General features: G+C 46.3%; 1 protein-coding gene across 6 annotated transcripts in view; it reads left to right on the forward strand.

Moving 5' to 3' along the window:
- Positions 1 to 1,304: 1,304 nt before the first annotated feature.
- Positions 1,305 to 20,021, forward strand: part of ATXN7L1 (ataxin 7 like 1) — a 70,398-nt gene continuing 51,681 nt past the window's right edge. For 2 of the 6 annotated variants that reach the window (XM_083463942.1, XM_083463944.1), the window contains exons 1-2: positions 1,308 to 1,654; positions 2,316 to 2,384. In XM_083463942.1, the coding sequence (XP_083320068.1) occupies positions 1,540 to 1,654; positions 2,316 to 2,384 (184 nt within the window). In that variant the 5' untranslated portion in view covers positions 1,308 to 1,539. Of the gene's footprint in view, positions 1,655 to 2,315; positions 2,385 to 4,582; positions 4,646 to 20,021 lie in introns of all 6 variants that reach the window. The other 4 variants (XM_083463939.1, XM_083463941.1, XM_083463940.1 and 1 more) reach the window with 4 other exon arrangements.

Consider the following 20,021-nt stretch of genomic DNA (forward strand, 5'->3'; position numbering starts at 1 on the left):
TGAGGTAGCCAAAGTACTGGAGCTTCAGCTTCAGGATCTGTCCTTCCAGTGAGCACTCAGGGCTGATTTCCTTCAGAACGGAGAGGTTTGATCTTCTTGCAGTCCATGGGACTCTCAAGAGTCTCCTCCAGCACCAGAATTCAAAAGCATCCATTCTTTGGCGACCAGCCTTCTTGATGGTCCAGCTCTCACTTCCATACATCACTACTGGGGGAACCATGGCTTTGACTATACAGACCTTTGTTGGCAAGGTGATGTCTCTGCTTTTTAAGATGCTGTCTAGGTTTGTCATTGATTTTCTCCCAAGAAGCAGGCGTCTTTTAATTTTGTGGCTGCTGTCACCATCTGCAGTGATCATGGAGCCCAAGAAAGTGAAATCTCTCACTGCCTCCCTTTCTTCCCCTTCTATTTGCCAGGAGGTGATGGGCCCAGTGGCCACGATCTTCCTTTTTTTGATGTTGAGCTAGGGAAACCCAAACCCAAAACCACGCCAGCGAGGAAGCGCTCCGAAGAAGCGGACTCTCCTTCCTGCAGAGAGCTCCCATCTCCCTGAAGGGAGCCCTCCGCTCTCCCGGCGGTCGGGATGATATGCTGAACCGCGGAGGAGCAGCGCGCCTCTCTGCCTGGCCAGCCTCCTGCGAGGAGGGGAGGCTCTTTGGCCCACGCCTCAGGAGGCACCGATCCCCGCTGCGAAGCGGGAGCCTGAGGGAAACTTTCCTCGCCCGCCCCCCCCCGCCCCCCAGTCACGCGACGCGGCGCAGCGCGCGCTGGGCTTCGGGGTTTGTTTTTTTGACAGGTGTCTCTTCTCCCGCTTCCCTCACGGAGCGCGGGAAACTCCGAGCGTCCAGACGCGCCCGCGTGTCAGGGACAGCAGCTGAGGCGGGCGAAGCAGCCTCGCCCGTCCACGACCCTCCCCTCCCCCCCTTGCTCTCTGTCACCCGAATTCGTTTCTCCGAGCCTCTTCCCCTCAGCGCGGTCTCCGAAGCGGAGCCACCTGAGGCGGCGGCGGCTGAGGGAAAGAGTCCAGCCGGCGCCTCCTCTCATCCCCGAGGCCCGACCGGGGGTCTTCTGGTCACTGGACTACGTGGGTCGGTTGCAGCGCCCCCCCCCCAGCTTCCCCACGCCCCCGAGCGGCGGCGGCGGCCCCCTTTCTGGTCGCGCCTCCCCTCCTCGCGGACTCGGGCGGGAGGAGGCGGCCCTCTTCAGGGCAGCGGCTTCGCCTCCTCGCACGGCGCCTGCGCGGCGGCGGCGGCGGCGGCCGGGGAGCCCGATCTGATAGGGAAAGCCAGGGCTGACACTACCCCCGTGTGGGCGGCGGAACGTCCCGAGGATGACGTGCGGCGTTCTCGAACCCCGTGTCTCGCTCGCTGGCTCCTCGCTCGCCTGTGCCGAAGGGAACGGGGGAAGAAGAAGCAGCCAGGAGGAGGAGGAGGGAGGAGGAGCGGCGGCGGCGGCAGGAGCGGCGCGGAGGAGGAGACGGAGGAAGAGGAGGAGGAGGAGGAAGACTCTTGCCGGAGGAGCGGCGGCGGCGGCGGCGCCATGGCGGCCCTGGAGCGGCCCGTGCCCAGTCCCGAGGCGTTCCTGGGCCAGCCCTGGGCCGCCTGGGTCCGGGAGGCCGCCCTTCCGCACACGCATTGCGCCGCCCCCCCGCACAGTAAGGGCGCCCGCCGCACACAAGGACCGGCCAGGCGGGGCGGCGGGTGGGGTGGGGGGCAACCGAGGCGCCCCTCTCCCCGGACACGCACATGCGATGCAGCCCAGCGGGGTGGATGCGAGCGAGCGAGGGAGGGAGGGAGCTTGCATGCCCTGCCGCCTCTTCTCCCCCAGCACACCACCGACCCAATGCATTGCACTTGCCTTGCATTGCACAGACCCCCATGGCACTGGGGTTTGCTCCCGCCCCCGTCACCCAGTTGCATGGAGACCCACCCACCCATGTGTGCGGGTGGTGCGCTGTGCCCGGCCGGTACTGTCCTGCTGGGCTCCTCCGGCTGCAGGAGAGGAGGAAGATGCTGTCTGGGTGGCTGGCTGTCAGAGGGACGGGGGGAGGGGCAGGAGAATGCCGTTGCATTTGGGGAGGGGGTTGGGGGGGCGATCTGGGCCAGGGTGCGGAATGAGGAGGCAGGAAGGATGCTTGGTGCCTGGTTGAAGGCTGCCCGGGGGATGGATGCTCCTGCCTGGCAGATGCAGCGATTGTTGCATCTTGCCTTTTTGCAGCCGCTGGCTAGCGGAGCACCCTTTAACTCTTTAGCGCTCTCGTCGGATACAGCGGCCTCTGCCTCTGCTCTCCCTTGACTTTTGCTTCTCTTCTGCAGGTATAGAGCTAGAAGATGCTGGAAAAGAGGGTGGAAAAAGCAGGGAGGTGATGAGGCTTAATAAAGAAGGTAAGGAAGGGGCCAGGGGTCTGACCATATGTTATTGTACCTTGCTCTCCGCTTGGCTCTGGTTAGAGAGCTCAGGGGTTTTTTGTTTTTGTTTTGCCAAGTATGGCTGGGGCGTCACAACCATGTGGATGCTATTGAATCTAACCACAAACAAGGCTTACTGGGCCTATGTGTTGAGATAGTTCCATGTATGAATATTCAGTACTTGCATGGTTCTCTTCAGCTTTTGTTTTATAAGAAACTGGCTATCCCATTATTAATTTGAGACAGTGCTGTGTTTTAAATATGCAAGTAGGTACACACTTATATCTGCTCATCTGCATCCAGGCTAGTCAGCTTTTCATATTCTTTTTACTAACTTATTCTGTAGCTGAAAAGGCAACAGCTGAATCAAACAATCACATAGTTTTACTTCTAGTGTTGCTGAAAACAGGTCTGTCATAATAACCAGATGTTGGATCAATGTTCAACATAAGCTTTGATTTTCATGATGATAAAGCTGTTGGTGCACAGAGGTGCAGTGCATAGTGAGTATTTAAGTTTTGGGCAACTTTTCAAACTAAATGAGCATTTTTGACATTTGTAAAGAAGCATACATAAATTGTAATTCAGAGAATTGTTAATATGGCACCAGGTTTGTGAGCATGTGTGCAACTTACGAGTGAGTGAAGTTGGCAAACAAGCCTATACTTTCTATCAAGGAAGAACTAATGACTGCAGACAGTTCCTATTGACAGATTTGTTTTGTAATGTGATCCATAGACTTATCAGCAAGCATTTGTCAGATTTTATGTACATTGAAGAAGCTGCGTGGGTTCATGATGGCATGAGCAAGGGTTTGACACACTCTTTTAGCAGAACTGAAACTAACTAGTGTGTATGTTGTAGAAAAGCACTGTATTTTTGGAACTTGATAGGACAAGCTAATGGCTAGATCTTGTTAACTAATGTGCTGAGACAAAACTTCATCAAGATCAGGCATGTAGATTCCAGGACCATTGAAGGTGGATAGCTCATTCTGCCATGATGGTGCAGGTGGCGAACTCTGGCCCAAGCACAGAAGCAGAATGAGCCAGGGGTTTCTCCTTTTCCACTCTACTGAGCTGTGCAAGGGCTATTTGTTTTAAGTGGACGTGTGGGAATGAGTGAGAATAAGCTTTTTAAGTGGCACCTGTCAGCATATTCTTAAGTGTTTTTACTCAGAGGTAAAGCTATAAATCTAATTGTGCCTACTCAAAAGCAAGTCCTCTTGAATTTAGTGGGGCTTCCTGTCAGGTAAATGCAGGTAAGGATTATAATCTTAGTTCTGCTGATGGTGTCCGTACGATGACATTCTAAGGGTACATTTCTATTAGCGCTGAACTGGGAGTCAGCCCCATTAAATATTGTGAGGCTTACATTCCCAGGCTTGCACACCGCATGCCATTTATCTGCCCTGAAGCCAAGAACAGTAAATTAACTCTATTACACCCTTTTGAGTTTTTGTGGTACTAGGAGGCTTTCGGAAGGGGCAGCAATGCTCCACCAGCAGATTAGGATATATAATTATTTACCTTGAAAGAAAAATTCAACTCCAAGTATAAATACATCAGCTTCTAATAAATCTTAACACAAGTCCAGGACCAATATTATTAATTATTTTCAGTATCACAAGCATACGTTTGGGGGATAGTTAGGTTTTAATAACATTTTGTAATATTGCTGTTGCCAGGATATATCATAAATTCAAATTAATCCCCCTCCCAAATTATATCAGACTGAGCTGAAAATTCTCTCACGATAACTGCCTCCAGATGTACCTCAGAAAATTCCGTTGTAGAACCACCTGGTCCGTAGTGTGGTCCATAGGAGGACACTTGAACTGTAGCATAAACGTTGCAGGCTAAAAATGTTCTCCAATTTTAAAAATAGAGTTAAATATGTCTCCTTGTTCAAATCCTCACATATATTAACTGAACTTATTTCCCAGGAAGTGTGCTGTGCGGCTGCTTTGAATTGCTTGATGACCCTCAATATGAAGATTAATGTAATATTTCGATAACTGAGATAATACAGTAGAAGGGAAGACCGAGAACTTAGTGGATGAATGTATTTTGCACTAGTTTGTATATAGACAGGGTCATTGAGCTTGCCGCAGTTTCAGCTCCTGTATGACGTGAGTCTTTAAAAACAGTAGTGTTTTTTTATATTTGTTGTAGAGTTCATTCAAGATGCGCTACTTCCTGAAGCAGCTTTTCTGCATGAATCTAGTGAACTGAGAGGTACGCCCCAGGGATATTCCTTGACATTGCAAAAGCCCTTGGCTCACATTCTGCTGTAATGGCTCCCCTAAAAATATTGTTGCTTCTGCGATGAAACTGGCCCCTCCATAGTTATTTCTTAGGGAGGTGGAAACTTTATGCTTTTAAAACACAGTGCAATTACTAAATTCAAATTAAACCTGTTATGATGTAAACATAACATATTAAAAGTTTACTTTTAGCTGTAGTATATTCCTAGCTTATTTTAGGCACCCCCTTTGTCGGGCCTAAACTGAAAAGTTTCCTTTCTGCACAATATAATCTGCTGCAACCTGCAGGCTCTTGTTTTCATTGTTTGTAACTGATGGCAGCTTTTTGAAAAGGGGTTGTGGTTGTGGTTTGCTTAAATGTTGATTCTTGATTTAGTACCTGAATAGTTTAGCCAAGGAATCTATGTGAGAACGAAAAGTGTTTGGCTGGCAAAGTTCTGTTGCTGGGGTCCCTCAACACCAATGTTAAGCATTTATCCTGTGTGAGAGAGCAGAGTAATGCCATGTTTTCTGATACCGTCATAGCTGTTGATGTACCGTATTTTTTGCACCATAACACTCACTTTTTTCCTCCTAAAAAGTAAGGGGAAATGTCTGTGCGTGTTATGGAGGGAATGCCTACGGGTGGCATGCCTACGGATTTTCCTCCTCTAAAAACTACGGGCGTGTTATGGTCGGGTGCGTGTTATAGAGCGAAAAATACGGTACCTCATTGTCGGCATTTGCCTCCTAAAGTAACATGCCTTCAGGCTGAGCCGTTGAATGGCGTGCATGAAGGTCCAGTTGTCAAAATGAGCTTTGGTTATACTTGTTGTTTGGTTGGAGAATAACTTTAATCTACAGTATTGGATAAGCGAGGCTTTCAAATTGAGAACTACTCTTTGTACTCTCTGTGGTTTAGACCACAGCACCACCCACATCCCTTTTTGTACTCTCTTAGCGTCTACCATTGTGGCACTAGGCTCTCTCGGCATCAGAAGGGTAGCAGAAGACTGCCTAGACACAGCTAGAAATACTACCGGGATGGGTGAGCAACTTCGCTTGGCTATCTTGCAGTTTATCTCACAGCTTACTGTAATATCAGTTTCTGGGGGTCGGGTCCCCAGATCCCAGAACGGCACCAGATGCTGTCCATTTGACATCTTGATCTTACGGCGATATTAAGCAGCTATAAAGTGCTTTTAGAGCACACTTCACGTCAGTTCTCAGCGAACTGAGGATTTCATTTTATTATGGATATCTTCATTTGGCAAGTGGTAGGATGCTGAGAAATACTGCCTTCACTTGGACTAGGGACCTACTGGCTTACATTCTTGGGCTGCGGTCTGGTGCACATTTATTTGAACACAGTGGGATTTAATTATGAATAAACATGCACAGGACTTCCTCATCAGCTGTCTTTCATCATTAGCTATTTTTCACTGTCTGGGGTAACAAACCCATTTCGAAGGTGGCAGGGAGTACAGTGGTACCTTGCTTTACAACCATAACCCGTTCCGGAGGTCTGTTTGTAAACCAAAACAGGTTGTAACCCAAGGCACGCTTTTGCCAATGGGGCCTAAAAAAAAAAAAATGTTCATAATCCAAAAAAAAATGGGCTGTAATCCAAAAAAAGTTTGCAAACAGGGACACACACTTGACGTGTTTGTAATCCAAAATGTATGCAAACCAGACTGTTTGCAAAACAAGGTTCCACTGTATTTTGTGTAGTCCCTTCTGCTCAGGAGCAATGCTGTGCTGCCACTTAGTGAGGCAGGGTAAGGCAGGTGGTGGGGTGAAACTGGGGCTCTGCGAGCACACTGGCAGAGCCAGTCCAGTACTCACACCTGTGCAGCCTCAACCTTGCAGCCTTGCTGCCCCACCCCTGCCCTACTAAGTGGTAGTGGTTATTCTGTTGGTTGGGAGGATCGCGGAATAATGCCTCCTGCTCTTGCTTCTTCTTGTACGTTGATGTTATCACACACCACAAGGGACACTGCCTGTCAGTCTTAGAGCTCAGAGTTCTGACTTGGTAGCAAATGTGTGAGGTCCATGGGGCTTGGCTGTCAGCACTGGCGGAGGAAGAGGAGTGTGTGGGGAGCTGTCCCCCCACCCGCTTTGGCGCCACGCCCCCAGGACAAACACCACGCCCTTGTGGGCGGCGCGCAATGCCCCCGAGACACACGCCTGAAGCTCCGCCACTGGCTGTCAGTACAGTCTAGGGAGCAAGGATAGGCTGGCTTGCGCAGTTCTGCTTTAGTAAAGAGTTGCTCTGATTAGAATTATACCGCAAACAGGTTATATATAATAGTCCTTTCAAAATATCTATTTAAGACATTTACATACCACTTAGTTATTTGCATTTCTGAGTGGTGGATATAAAAACAATCCACGGAAAAAGGAACACTAAAACAACACCTAAATTATCATAAAATTGAAGTACTGTAGTATCTTGACTGGGTGTTGTTGTTTTTTAAGCAGACCATGTGCTTGAATATATTGTTAAAATATGTTGCTGCACAACACTGAAATGTATTATAATAATTTAAATATTAAATGTTTTTCTTGCATTAAAGAATCCAGAGCCTTGTTCTTTTGGGAAATAAAGCTTGGGGAACAGAGACCTCATCCCAAGAGCACTGTGTGCTTAAGTCTCTTTGATACAAACGTAATCTGTGCACTAAATTTGCTTGTTTCGGTGCAATAGCATTCATTGCCCATGCAATCTCTTCAAACCACCCAGTGGTTGAAAAACAGTTTGTACAGAATCTGACTGGCTAATATGTGGAAATAACTGTGAGTGTGTAAGTGGTCTACTCCCATATGCAGTGTCATAGTGGAGGAACTATGGCTCCTAAAAGATTACAGTAGCTACTTCATTGAAAAGCAACTCCCTGTTTCTTGCACATCTGCTCCCGGGAAGAAGCCACTATGTACCTTCTGTAAGTGCCACTTCCGATGTTAACACTATTCACATGAGTATACTGCCTGCATGAGCAGCTTTTGCAGTCAGTTGCAATGCGGGAAAAAGTGATACTTGGCATGTATATCGCACTTTGAAATGTTCAAAATAGTAGGAAGGGTCATTGGTTGGGAGAGCTTTGCATACAGTTGTTCCCAAGTTTGTTCCCTGGCACCTTTAGGGTAGGCTGGGAGAGATCATGCCTTAAATCATGTCAGTGGTCCAGTTCACATGTACCACTAAGCCAAACCATGGCTAAGCATGAACACACGCACTGTAGTTACAGTAAAAAATTGCAACTGCTTTGCTGCTCCCTCCTTGTCTTGTTACCTGGAGCTAAGCCGTAGTTTGGCTTAGCATTACATGCAAACTGAACCATCGCAGACGGTACTGACCAAGAAGGCACAGTGATCTTTGTGTAAGGGAACTTTCAGTGTTTTTGTAGTACAGGCAATCCTTGTTTGGTGAAGGGGTTCTGTTCCAGACCTCTGTGTGTGTAAGCCTGCTCCATCCCTTTTCATGACGTCTTTATGATGTTTTGGGGCTACTTTCTGAGTTCTGAGCTGTGCGCATGTGTGTGATCGTTCGTCCTTCGGAGTTGCCTGTAATCCTTACAGTGTTATCTTAGGTCGCCTCCAGACGACCCGCTTATTGAACATTTCATACTGATTTGTTTGCACAAGGTTTGTGGGGAGGTTAGATGATGTTGGCTATTTATTGAGTATTTGTTCTGATTTGTTTTCAGAGAGGTTAGACAATGTTCTGTCAAGTAAGTGTTATCTTCCCACTTTCCAATTCTTTTCCCTGTCACTTTTCTTACAGCAAAAAGTCCAGTGAGGTGGTGGTGGCTACAGACGGATTTGTTCTGCAAGAACACTGAATCAACTTTAATCATGTAACCTGAATTTCTAGGTGTGATTGAATCCCACCTGAAAACGGCAGCAGTCTGGAAGCGCCCTTATAAATCATTATAATCATGTTAGGTCTGTCAGTATTATTCCTATATTTTAGATGATGGGGTGGAGGCTGAAAACGATGACTTGTTGTCTAGGGTTGCCTTCACAAGTTTCAGGAGTGTCCCATCCCTTAGCCATTATGCCACACAACGGTGTGTGAATCAACTCTTACATTGTGGTGTTTTGCAGCGATACTTTTAGTAAGTGCATATGGAGCAGATGCTTGTGGGTTTTAGTTGTTAGGGGATTTGATCATGAATGAAAAGAAATCTTTCTCACCTAGGTGATTCTTTGGAATGAAGCTTACCAATACGAGGAAACCTTGCATACGCGTCATAGTGTAAGGCAGGGTAGTGGTGATATGATTTAGGATTAGTGTTAGGGTTAGCTGTGCATTTGCTGTATTTGTAGCACTTCACTTGAGAAATTCTTTTGACTCAGCGCCGATATTGTTACTGAACCTCTGTGTCTGGAGTGGCAGAAACTGGCTCGTTGGCTTTGATGCTGTGAGTGGGGGAACCAAATAGGCATCTCCTGCTGGCTTCTTCAAGGCTGGAAGAGCTTGATTGATCTTTGTAAAACATCTTGAAAAAGAAGAAAGTAGTTCAGTTCTGTGTTGAAGGGAAACGTCTAATGTATTTTTTCAGCATGTTGCATGTCATTTATTGGGGGACCGAGATCTCCCAAGATCAACCTGGCCCTTATAATATGCAAGTACACTGTGTGAATAAATTCTCATTATTTGAAGTTAGAGGCTGAGGCTGTCTCCTTTCCCTAATAGTCTTGAGCAGAATAATTGCTCTTTGTCGTTCCCTTTTTCTTGAACAATACTATTTCATCTGCTACTTTAAGAAAATTTAGGTTTTCCCTGTTGCAGAGTATTGGTTGGTTTGCACATAGCGCAAATCATGGCTAAGTGTGAATGTGTGAGATTATTATAAAATAAAATCCGCAAAAGAAAGATTATTATAGCACCATGTAAGAAACCAGAACTCTGATCCTCCAGTGCAACAAATGCAAACTATAGATTACTCTGTAGTGACTCATTAAAATTTGGCATGTTAAAACTCAGGCCTCCCTATTACTTACTGTGTTCACTATGCATCTGTTGAGATAGATGTTGCATAGTTGGCCAATGGGCAAGATAAAGGAAGACAGAAATTTCCATTCAGCAGTGAAGGATGTGGGAGAGAGAATGGATGAATCCTTGTGCTTGCAGTAAAAAATTCTTATGCTTGAAGTTAGAACCCTCAAAATTTCCAGAGAACAAAGAGATATCCAGGACATGTTGAGCCTTTTAGGCACTTCTGTCTTACATTGTTAACTTTGAGCAAAACAAATTAGACTCTCACGTAAACAGCTAGTGTATCTTAACTCCCCTGCGCCATTTCTGCAGAATAACCCATGGGTTCCCTTCCCATCCCAACTGAAGAACATGCAGCTTGTTTGGCAGACTTGAAATGTGTCCTTCTGAATGTGAAATTGTATTCTATGAAGCAGGAGTGGGAAACCTGTGGCCCTCCAAATGTTGCGTCCCCAACTTACATCACCCCCAGCCAGCATGGTCAATCAATTGGGATCATGGGAGTTGTAGTCCAGCAGTGTCTGGAGGACCACAGGTTCACTATTGCTTATGGAAGACAAATGTGGAGAGAAATTCCATCAAATACAAATTCCGCCTCTACTAATTAAACCATTAGTAGTGTTGTTGTTGTTGTTGTTGTCGTCGTCAGTGAAGCCTAACATTTAGGTATGAAAGCACACTATTTGAAAGTTAGTGATAGATGGAGGAAAATATTTTTAAGGTTCCATGCTCATTGAACACTTTGGTTCAGTTCACAAGCTTTTACTTTGTCCATCTTGAGCAAAACTTTAATAAGACAGAATATGTTGGATTTCTTTTACAGCGAGAAAATTCAGTTTATCTTCATATGTTGCTGCCTTCCAGTGGAACTTATTTTAATTTTTGTTGCTTTTGAGACAAAATTCATTCCAGGTCTCATTTATGACGTACAATTGTTTCACCTATAAGGCGTGTGGTTTTTTACATATAGGTGTTTTACCTATATGGCATATGATTGTTTTACCTATAAGGTTGATGATCACATAGTTGGAAATAGATTTCAGTGGAAAGACACAAAGCATGGTGAAGCCTTGCCCTATTGCCACAGAATAGCCTATCGGTTACTAAATGATTAGTACAATACCCTGTACAACTCTGAAAGTAAAGTCTGAAATATTGCATGTGGCTGCTGTTGGTTACTGCTATTCCTTGCAGCCTTTACAGGTGTATGGGGTGTTGGGAGAGGGGTAGTACCTCTGGTAGAGGACAGGTTGTGCTTCTTCTGGGGTATTTCATCCACCTTTGGTCCCTACCCTGTGCTCAGCTCTCACCTGTAGCTCCTCGAAGCTCATTCGACAGCATTGTACAGTGGTGCCCTGCAAGACGAATGCCTCGCAAGACGGAAAACTCGCTAGACGAAAGAGTTTTCCGTTTTGGAGGTGCTTCGCAAAATGAATCTCCTATGGGCTTGCTTCGCAAGACGACAATTTCTTGCGAGTTCCTGCTGGCTTTCCCCCCCCCCCCTTTTTCTAAGCTGCTAAGCCGCTTATCAGCTGCTTAGCTAATAGCGCTAAGCAGCTTATCAGCTGATCCGATCAGCAGATAAGCCGCTAAAAGCCTCTAAAAGCCGCTAATAGCGCTAAGCCTCTTATCAGCTGATCCGATCAGCAGATAAGCCGCCAAAAGCCGCTAATAGCGCTAAGCCGCTTATCAGCTGATCCGATCAGCAGATAAGCCGCTAAAAGCCGCTAATAGCGCTAATCCGCTAATCCTTCAATGGGCTTGCTTCGCTAGACGAAAAAAACCGCTAGACGAAGAGAATCACAGAACGGATTCTTTTCGTCTTGCGAGGCACCACTGTACCCTGGGAACGGCTTCTACTAGCTGGATAAACCAGATGAAGCTAGCTGATAGGTCTCAAACCCTCGGTGAGTTAGGGATTTGCCCTGCATGCAGAGTCAAACTCCAGTGGATCGCTTGGACAAGACCAGTAGTGGGTCCAACGGTCAAGGGGCTAGTTTCTGTACGTGCTGTAGCAGGAAGTGAGGGGCAGATGAGGCTTGTCAACCTGGGAAGGTAGCCCATCTAGGAAAAGGAATGTCCTCTGGGAATGCAACACATTCACTCTTGATTCTCCTGTTCAAATTATAAGATGGGTGATGTCATGTCCAAATATGCTGCTGATGACCCAGCTGTGTATCTCATGGCCTGACGGAATATCCCTGCGTGGATACATCAATTTTCCTTGTACAAACTCGGCATGTGGAAGACAGAGGAAGTGATAATTGGGAGAGGGTGATGACACGAGCCTTTTCCTTCCCGCTTTGGTTCACAGTGGAGGCAGGAAATGGATAATTAATTTGGCCATATCTTTAATACAGAAGCTTGAATACATGAACTTTTTCTTCCCTTGGTACTGTTTGCATAAGCTTTACCCATATGTTTATCAGGCTGCCTCTGGCATAGCTTTCCATGGCATAGACTGCTCTGGCACCCTGCTTTTTCAGTAACGTCTTATGTGGGCTTCCAGTAGCGTTTTTTTATCACACGCACCTTGTTCTGGACCTATCTCCGTGGCTGCTTCTGCCCGCCTAGGCAACTCGGTGTAGCAATGGTAGTTGCTGTTTTTGTATGTTCTCTGGAAGTTCCAGCTGTTACAGTGACTAGACTGCTGGCAGTGTGTGGGCAGACGGCTGACGGCATGTGGCACTTCTGCAAGAACATTTACATTGGCTGCCCATATGTTGCCAGGCCAGTTTCAGGTTATTCTCCGTCTTACAGAGGCCCAACTAGCTTCAGCCGGAAGTTGGGCATTAACCTTTTAGCAGAGATTCAGCAGGCATCCTTGCTTTTCACTTCCAGGCATCTCTTGAATAGGTTTCTGTGCCGATAGGCCTTTTGATTTTTGAATTTTATTGTTATTCATGTTTTTATACTATATTTTATGCTGCTTTTATAATTAAGTGTTTTAAAGTGTTTTAAATTTGTTGTTAGCCGCCCTGAGCCTGGTTTTTGAACCGGGAAGGGCGGGGTATAAATAAATTATTATTATTATTATTATTATTATTATTATTATTATTATTATTATTATTTGCCGCTCTTTAATTAGCCAGTTACTTTAATTCACATTGTTTTTAATACTGTTTTATGTTTTATCATTGTTCCCTTCCCCAATATCTTACAGTATGGTGGCACAGAAATACTTTTATAAATAGATAAATATATATGGCATTTCACAAAGAAGAAGTTGACTCTAAGGGGTCTGCAATCTGACACAAAGGTAACGGGGGGGGGGGGAATCAAGTGGGAAAATAATACAGGATGAACTTCGGTTTTGCATGTTTCATCTTTTTTATGGTAGGGTTTTGAAACAAGGGGCATAAGTTGAGTTTGAAGTAAGTAAGGGTGAGGTCTTACAGGTGGTATTGAAGTTGATTCCAGGCTGTAAGTGTAGGAAGAGAGAAAGACCAGAATCTGCATCAGCTGCTTGCAGAGTGGTGGACTGAATATAAAGTAGCACAACCTTTTCAGGACTCTGGAATGGGATTGTGTATTGTGTTCTACAGTTATCCCCTGGTATTTGTCTGGCTTGGGTGCTGGTTGTTTGGGGATCCTGAAATCACACCGTACCATGGTGTTTGACCCGCTTTGTTGTAGCGCAGAGGTGGCCTCGTGTCTGTTATACTTTTTGCCCAGAAAAAATTACACACACCCCCTTGTACCTTGGTTTACAGACGCTTCAGGTTACAGACTCTGCTAACCCAGAAATAGTACCTCGTGTTAAGAAATTTGTTTCAGGATGAGAACAGAAATCGCGCGGTGGCAGCGGGAGGCTCTATTAGCTAAAGTGGTACCTCAGGTTAAGAACAGTTTCAGGTTAAGAATGGACCTCCAGAACGAATTAAGTTCTTAACCCAAGGTAAAAAGATAACGGGACCCCTGACCATTAGGTCCAGTCGTGACCGACTCTGGGGTTGTGGCGCTCATCTCACTTTATTGGCCGAGGGATCCGGCGTACAGCTTCCAGGTCATGTGGCCAGCATGACTAAGCCGCTTCTGGCGAACCAGAGCAGCGCACGGAAACGCCGTTTACCTTCCCGCTGGAGTGGTACCTATTTATCTGCTTGCACTTTGACGTGCTTTCGAACTGCTAGGTTGGGGGAAGAGCAGGGACCAAGCAACGGGAGCTCACCCCATCGTGGGGATTCGAACCACGACCTTCTGATCAGCAAGTCCTAGGCTCTGTGGTTTAACCCACAGCGCCACCTGCATCCCCTTAACCTGAGGTACCACTGTAATTAAGGCTCATTTTTCTCAGTGCAGCTGTCATGTGAACCAGACCCTAGCCTATTTTTTTCAGTCTTAGTTGTTTGGTTAAAGTTGTTACTGACACAACTGTGGCAGCTGGATATGATGGGATGATAGTCGAAAACATCTGGAAGGGACCAGGTTGGTGGAGGCTGGTGTGGCAGCCTCCCAGTTGTGTTTATTTCATGAATTGGTGCTTCTGAAATTACACCTTGCGTGGTTTCTCATATTTTGCTTTCTTGCGAGGATTCTGATGAATGTGTATTTAAGCCTTCAAACTGCACCACAACCCTTGCTGTGTTGCTTCTTTGCTTTGGTTATCGATTGTGTCACACTGCATTTTCACAGAAACTGTAAAAAGATGCCAGGTATGAGAATCTGATGTATAATAACTGGTTCCTTGTTATATTTTCATGGTGAATCTAGTGGAGGAATGATGTATGAACACTGACTTTCTCTCCCTTCATGTGGATCAAGGTTGTAACTACTCTGTGTGTCCTTAAAACTTTGAGGGAGGGGTGCAACTTGGGTTATAGTAAGAATGTTGGCATACAGTGGTGTAATAGGTATGAGTTACTCGTGCGTAAACTGGTGCCTTTCTCGGTTAATTTGCCTTGTTAAACCTTTCTGACTGCACAGCCCCTTCTCATCGTGGCTGCCTCAGTCACTGGCAGAATCCGTCAGTGGGCGTTTCTTGAACCTCTTCCAACATAAAAGTTGTTTGACACCCAGTCTCCTCCTCCTCTCACTGCGCGGGAGTCTTCTGCGCAGGGAAGGTGTGGGTAGCGGAGGACCTGGGCTCTCCTCACTGATGTCCAGTGAAGAGTCCTGGAGCCCTCTCTCCACTTCCCCCGTCTGCCTCCCTTTATCCCTGGTGTTGCGCTGATTGGCTTCCCCCTCTACTGAGCTGTTTCTCCCCCTGCTGCTGGGTCCTTCGCCAGCATCATCTGGGAGCCTCCCCTTCGCCTCTCGCTCCGATGTCAGTTCCCTGACAAGTGGGTTAACAGGTTCCCCTTTGTCTGGCAAAGAGGACTCTGGTGTTACAAAAGATGAGTGCCCCAGGGAAAGTATTGCTTCTTACCACTGCTGTGAAGGGAGAATTGGCCATGCCACTAGAAATAATGTTTTTGTTTGTTTTATTCTTTTGGGTTGTTGTGGTTTTTTTTGTCACTTTCCATCTCTTTGTGCTTTGCTATAAGGTGATGTTCTACTGAACAGGCTTTGCTGCTGGGACAGAGACAGAAAAACGGCCAAGATATGAGAGCTAATTTATATGAGGGAAACATTTTAAACAATCCCAGTGAAAGATTCCCAGAAAACTATATAAAATATTGCTTACCTGAAGTTATAGTTTGTGTTTTTGAAGGCAACCTTAATGATATTTATAAATTTAGGCTGAAGTGGACAATACTTAAGACATAACCTGCTGATTTTTTAAAATAAAGTATTAATTGCTCCCTTTTTTCAAATAAAAAGAACTAAAACTTCCTTAAGGCAATTCGAATATCATGACAATAGAAACAACTGGATAAATGAAAACAGAAAACAATGGGAAAATTTAAAGTGTCTTTAAAGTACAGGAGAATAAGAAGGTTCTGTTTTTATGCACAAATGCAAGTAATGAGATAGACACTAGCCCACGGGTAGGCAAACTAAGGCCTGGGGGCCGGATCCGGCCCAGTCGCCTTCTAAATCCGGGGAATCAGCATGTTTTTACATGAGAGGAATGTGTCCTTTTATTTAAAATGCATCTCTGGGTTATTTGTGGGGGGATAGGAATTCATTCCTGCCCCCCCCATATAGTCCGGCCCCCCACAAGGTCTGAGGGACAGTGGACCGGCCCCCTGCTGAAAAAGTTTGCTGACCCCTGACTAGCCATTTGCATGCAGGGACATGCTAATACAGAGCATGTCCTCCAGCCGTGGGTGCTGCTGGTCTTACTTCACTCAGTAAAGGGATGTGGAGCAAGGCCTCATCCGGTAACGTCTAAGGAGTGGAAAGGTTGGCATATATGCTCATCCCAGGTCCTTTAGGAATTTCAGCTAAAGTTCCATTCGAGACCCCTCAGATCTGGACCAATATCGGTCAGTGTTGATTTGCCAACCCTGCAGTGGTTGGCAGCCCTTGAGGTCTCAAATTTCAGTGATGCCAAAAAAAAATTGCCCCATGCCTCTCACGCAGCATTCTAAATCATATTTGTGGTGTCCTCTGCAGTGCCTGCGAGGCTCTGCACCCAATGCGACTAAACAGTGTAAAGGTAAAGGGACCCCTGACCATTAGGTCCAGTCATGGCCGACTCTGGGGTTGCGGCGCTCATCTCGCTTTATTGGCCAAGGGAGCCGGTGTACAGCTTCCGGATCATGTGGCCAGCATGACTAAGCCGCTTCAGGCAAGCCAAAGCAGCGCACGGAAACACCGTTTACCTTCCCGCCAGAGCAGTACCTATTTATCTACTTGCACTTTGACGTGCTTTCGAACAGCTAGGTTGGCAGGAGCAGGGACTGAGCAACGGGAGCTCACCCCGCCGCGGGGATTTGAACCGCCGACCTTCTGACTGGCACGTCCTAGGCTCTGTGGTTTAACCCACGTTCCCCTAAATCTGACTGCCTGCAGCCAGTTCCCAGTGTTAAATGCACAGGTGAATTCTGCTGTAGCTGCAGCTTCCAGACAGAACACTGTACAGTAATCAGCTAGATCAGGGGCTCCCAAACTGTGGTCTTTGGTCGAGTTTCATTCAGGTGATCTGTGACATGCGGGTTGGTTTGTGGCTGCAGATAGTAGACAGCACATCTTATACGCATTGTAATTCCACAGAATTCAAGGTGTAATTGCTAGGACAGGCAGAAAAATCATAAAGCGGTCCAGCAAGCCGTTTTCAAATGGTTCGTGGTCTTGGTGGGGAAGTAGGAACCGCCAAGCTTAGATAGCCTACTTCTCTATTTTTTGTTATGATATAGTCTGAAAATTATTTAATTCCCCCTCTGCTTTCTTTTAGGAAAGCAATGAATTTTTAATTCTAGTCATTTAATTCTATTCATTTCTGCATTTGTGATCACACTTTCTACAAGGTGCTGTGGAGACAGGTTAATGCTAATACAGCAACTACAGCAGCTATTTTATAGGACATAACAGGACTCCTAGTGTCTATGTTTCTCTCTCTCTTTCTCTCTCTCTGACTACTGTGTAGAAGAGAACACGAAGCTACTTACTTGCAGTCTGGTATTCTTGGTGTGCTACACCCGTGTACATCAGGTTGCTAGTACAGTGGATGCTCGGGTTGCGAACCTGATACGTGCGGGAGGCACGGTCGCAACCCACAGTGCCACGTCTGCGCATGCGCGGGTTGCGATTTGGCGCTTTGCGCATGTGCGACCGCCGAAACCTGGAAGTAACCTGTTGTGGTACTTCCGGGTTTTGGCGCGTCCATAACCCCAAAAAACGCAAACCTGAAGTGTCTGTAACCCGAGGTGTGACTGTATTGTTGTTAATTACATTTGTATAGTGTCCTTCATCCAAAGAACACAGAGTGGTTCGCAGCATAAAAACACAAAATGAGAACACAAAATACACAATAAAACAAAAACCAACCAATAACCACCCCCTCCGACAAGCACATTTAAAAAGCCGTAGAATGTTAATAACCCAAAGACCTGGTTTTAGAAAAATGTTTTCGCCTGGCGCCTAAAGAGATGTAATGAAGGTGCCAGGTGAGCCTCCTTGGGAGCCACTGCAGGAAAGGCCCATTTTCATGTTGCCACCCTTCAGACCTCTCGTAGGGGAGGCACGCGAAGAAGGGTCTCCGATGATGATCGCAGGTTGGTGGCAGGCTAAGTGGTTGCTTGGCCCACCCTGCTTATGGATTCTCAAAAGATATGGCATTTATCTTAGGGAGCTGACGTAATTGTCTATAAAAACAAAGATCGAAACTGAATACTGGCCAACGATAATTGGACATGGATGTAACGTTACATCAGTCTGCAGCAGAGGAGGGAGATGGGATGCAGGGCCACTCCGTCAGAACAGCTGGCAGGCCAGCATCTTTTGGTTCCTCCTCTCCTTGAATCTTTCCATCCCGGCTGGTAATTGGAACAACTTGCAATTAAGAACTGGAACCTGAGTTCGCTTATTTCCTAGCTCAGTTGGTTAAAGCATGGTGCTGATAACGCCAAGGTTGCAGGTTCAATCCCTATAAGGGACAGCTGTATATTGCTGCATTGCAGGGGGTTGGACTAGATCAGTGATAGCCAAACTCGGCCCTCCAGCTGTTTCAGGACTACAGTTCCCATCATCCCTGACCACTGGTCCTGTTAGCTAGGGATGATGGGAGTTGTAGTCCCAAAACAGCTGGAGGGCCGAGTTTGGCCATACCTGGACTAGATGAACCTCAGGGTCTCTCCCAACTCTTATGATCCATTTTCTTTTGCCATGTCTTTTTAGACTGTAAGCCTGAGGATAGGGACTTCTTTCTTTCTTTCTTTCTTTCTTTCTTTCTTTCTTTCTTTCTTTCTTTGTAAGCCACTCCGGGAACCTTTTCTGATGAGGAGAAGGATAAAGCATGATTTTAAAGTAAATGTATTTACAGGAATCAGTCGTTTCCAATTGAATCAGAGGTGAACTGGATCAAAAAGGGGACGATGTAAAGAAACGTTACTTTCTTCCATCGGAAACAAGATTTATTTGCTGGAGTGGTTGCAACATTGTTGCAACATGTTATTTCCTGAGCCCTGCGATGTGTTGTTTACTCCTCCATTTTCTCAATCACTTAATTTATATTCTCCTTTGGACTGCTCCAGAGGCCATGCCTGCACCACAAGAACTTGTTATTTAGTGTGGGCGCTGTACATTTACATTGGCTTACTTGTCTGTTAGTTTCCTAAACTTCAGAAGCGCCATATCTTGGTACAGCATCTGTTCTACATGCAGAAGGTTCCAGGTTCGAACCCTGGGCGTATCCCTGCTTTAGGGTTGCCATATGTCCAGATTTTTCTGGACACGTCCAGGATTCAAACAACAAAAATAGCATCCAGGGGGAATGTTTTAAAAAGGTCAAAATATCCGGAGATTTGGGAGTGCAAAAAGCTGTACCCTGGAAGTGGAAGTGACCAGGCACCCGCCTCTTCAGGTGCTGGAGTTCCTGTTTGCCAGGAATTCCAGAGTCTCTGGGAATGCAGAGCTAGGGCTGTGCCGGCATCGCAAGAGCCCTTTACGCTGCCTTGTCAACATCAGGCATGCTTTGGGAAGGTGCTCCTAGTCTACCGGCAAAAGTGTTTGCACAGCAGGAGTCCAGGGCAAGGCTTGGATGGCTTAAGGTGGTTCTGGAGATTGTGCAAAAAAACCCATCTTTCCTTACCTGGGCATGCTAACTCATGCGAGAGAGAGAGAGAGAGAGAGAGAGAGAGAGAGAGAGGGAGTTACTGCCATCACATTGCCATTAAGTGTAGCCCAGCCTTTCTCAGCATCTGTGGTCCAGATGTTGGACTACAATTTCCATCATGGTGGGAGTTGTATTCCAACAACATCTGGGCACCCGAGGTTGAGAGACGCTGGGGTAGACAGTGCTGAGCTATACAGACCAGTGACCTGGCTTTGCAGCTTCGTCTTTTCCTCAACTGCTGTATAAAAACAAAACTCCTCAGAAATTATGTTAAATCGTGAATTGCATCATAGATGAGCAGCACCACTTTTTTTAAAAAAAAAGTCCTAATAACAGTGAAATTGGTGAAAAAGCTTCTGAGAACTGGGGTGTGGGTGTGTGTGTCATCTGTGATGTACTCTGGTTTGCATGTGTGATCGGGGAGGGTGTTCATACTTTCTATTGTACGGAGAATTCATAACTGAGAGAACATCTGCTTTTCAAACAACCACAGGTTTGACCACAAAAAGTAGCATACAAAACCAGGTGTTGAGAGTAAGCTGCTGATTCCTAATACAGTGGTACCTTGGGTTACATATGCTTCAGGTTACATACGCTTCAGGTTACAGACTCTGCTAACCCAGAAATATTACCTCGAGTTAAGAACTTTGCTTCAGGATGAGAACAGAATCTTACGGGAGCGGCGCAGCGACAGCGGAAGGCCCC

The sequence above is a fragment of the Podarcis liolepis genome (genome assembly GCF_965112155.1).
Source record: "Podarcis liolepis genome assembly, chromosome: 10".
Lineage (NCBI taxonomy): Eukaryota > Metazoa > Chordata > Lepidosauria > Squamata > Lacertidae > Podarcis > Podarcis liolepis.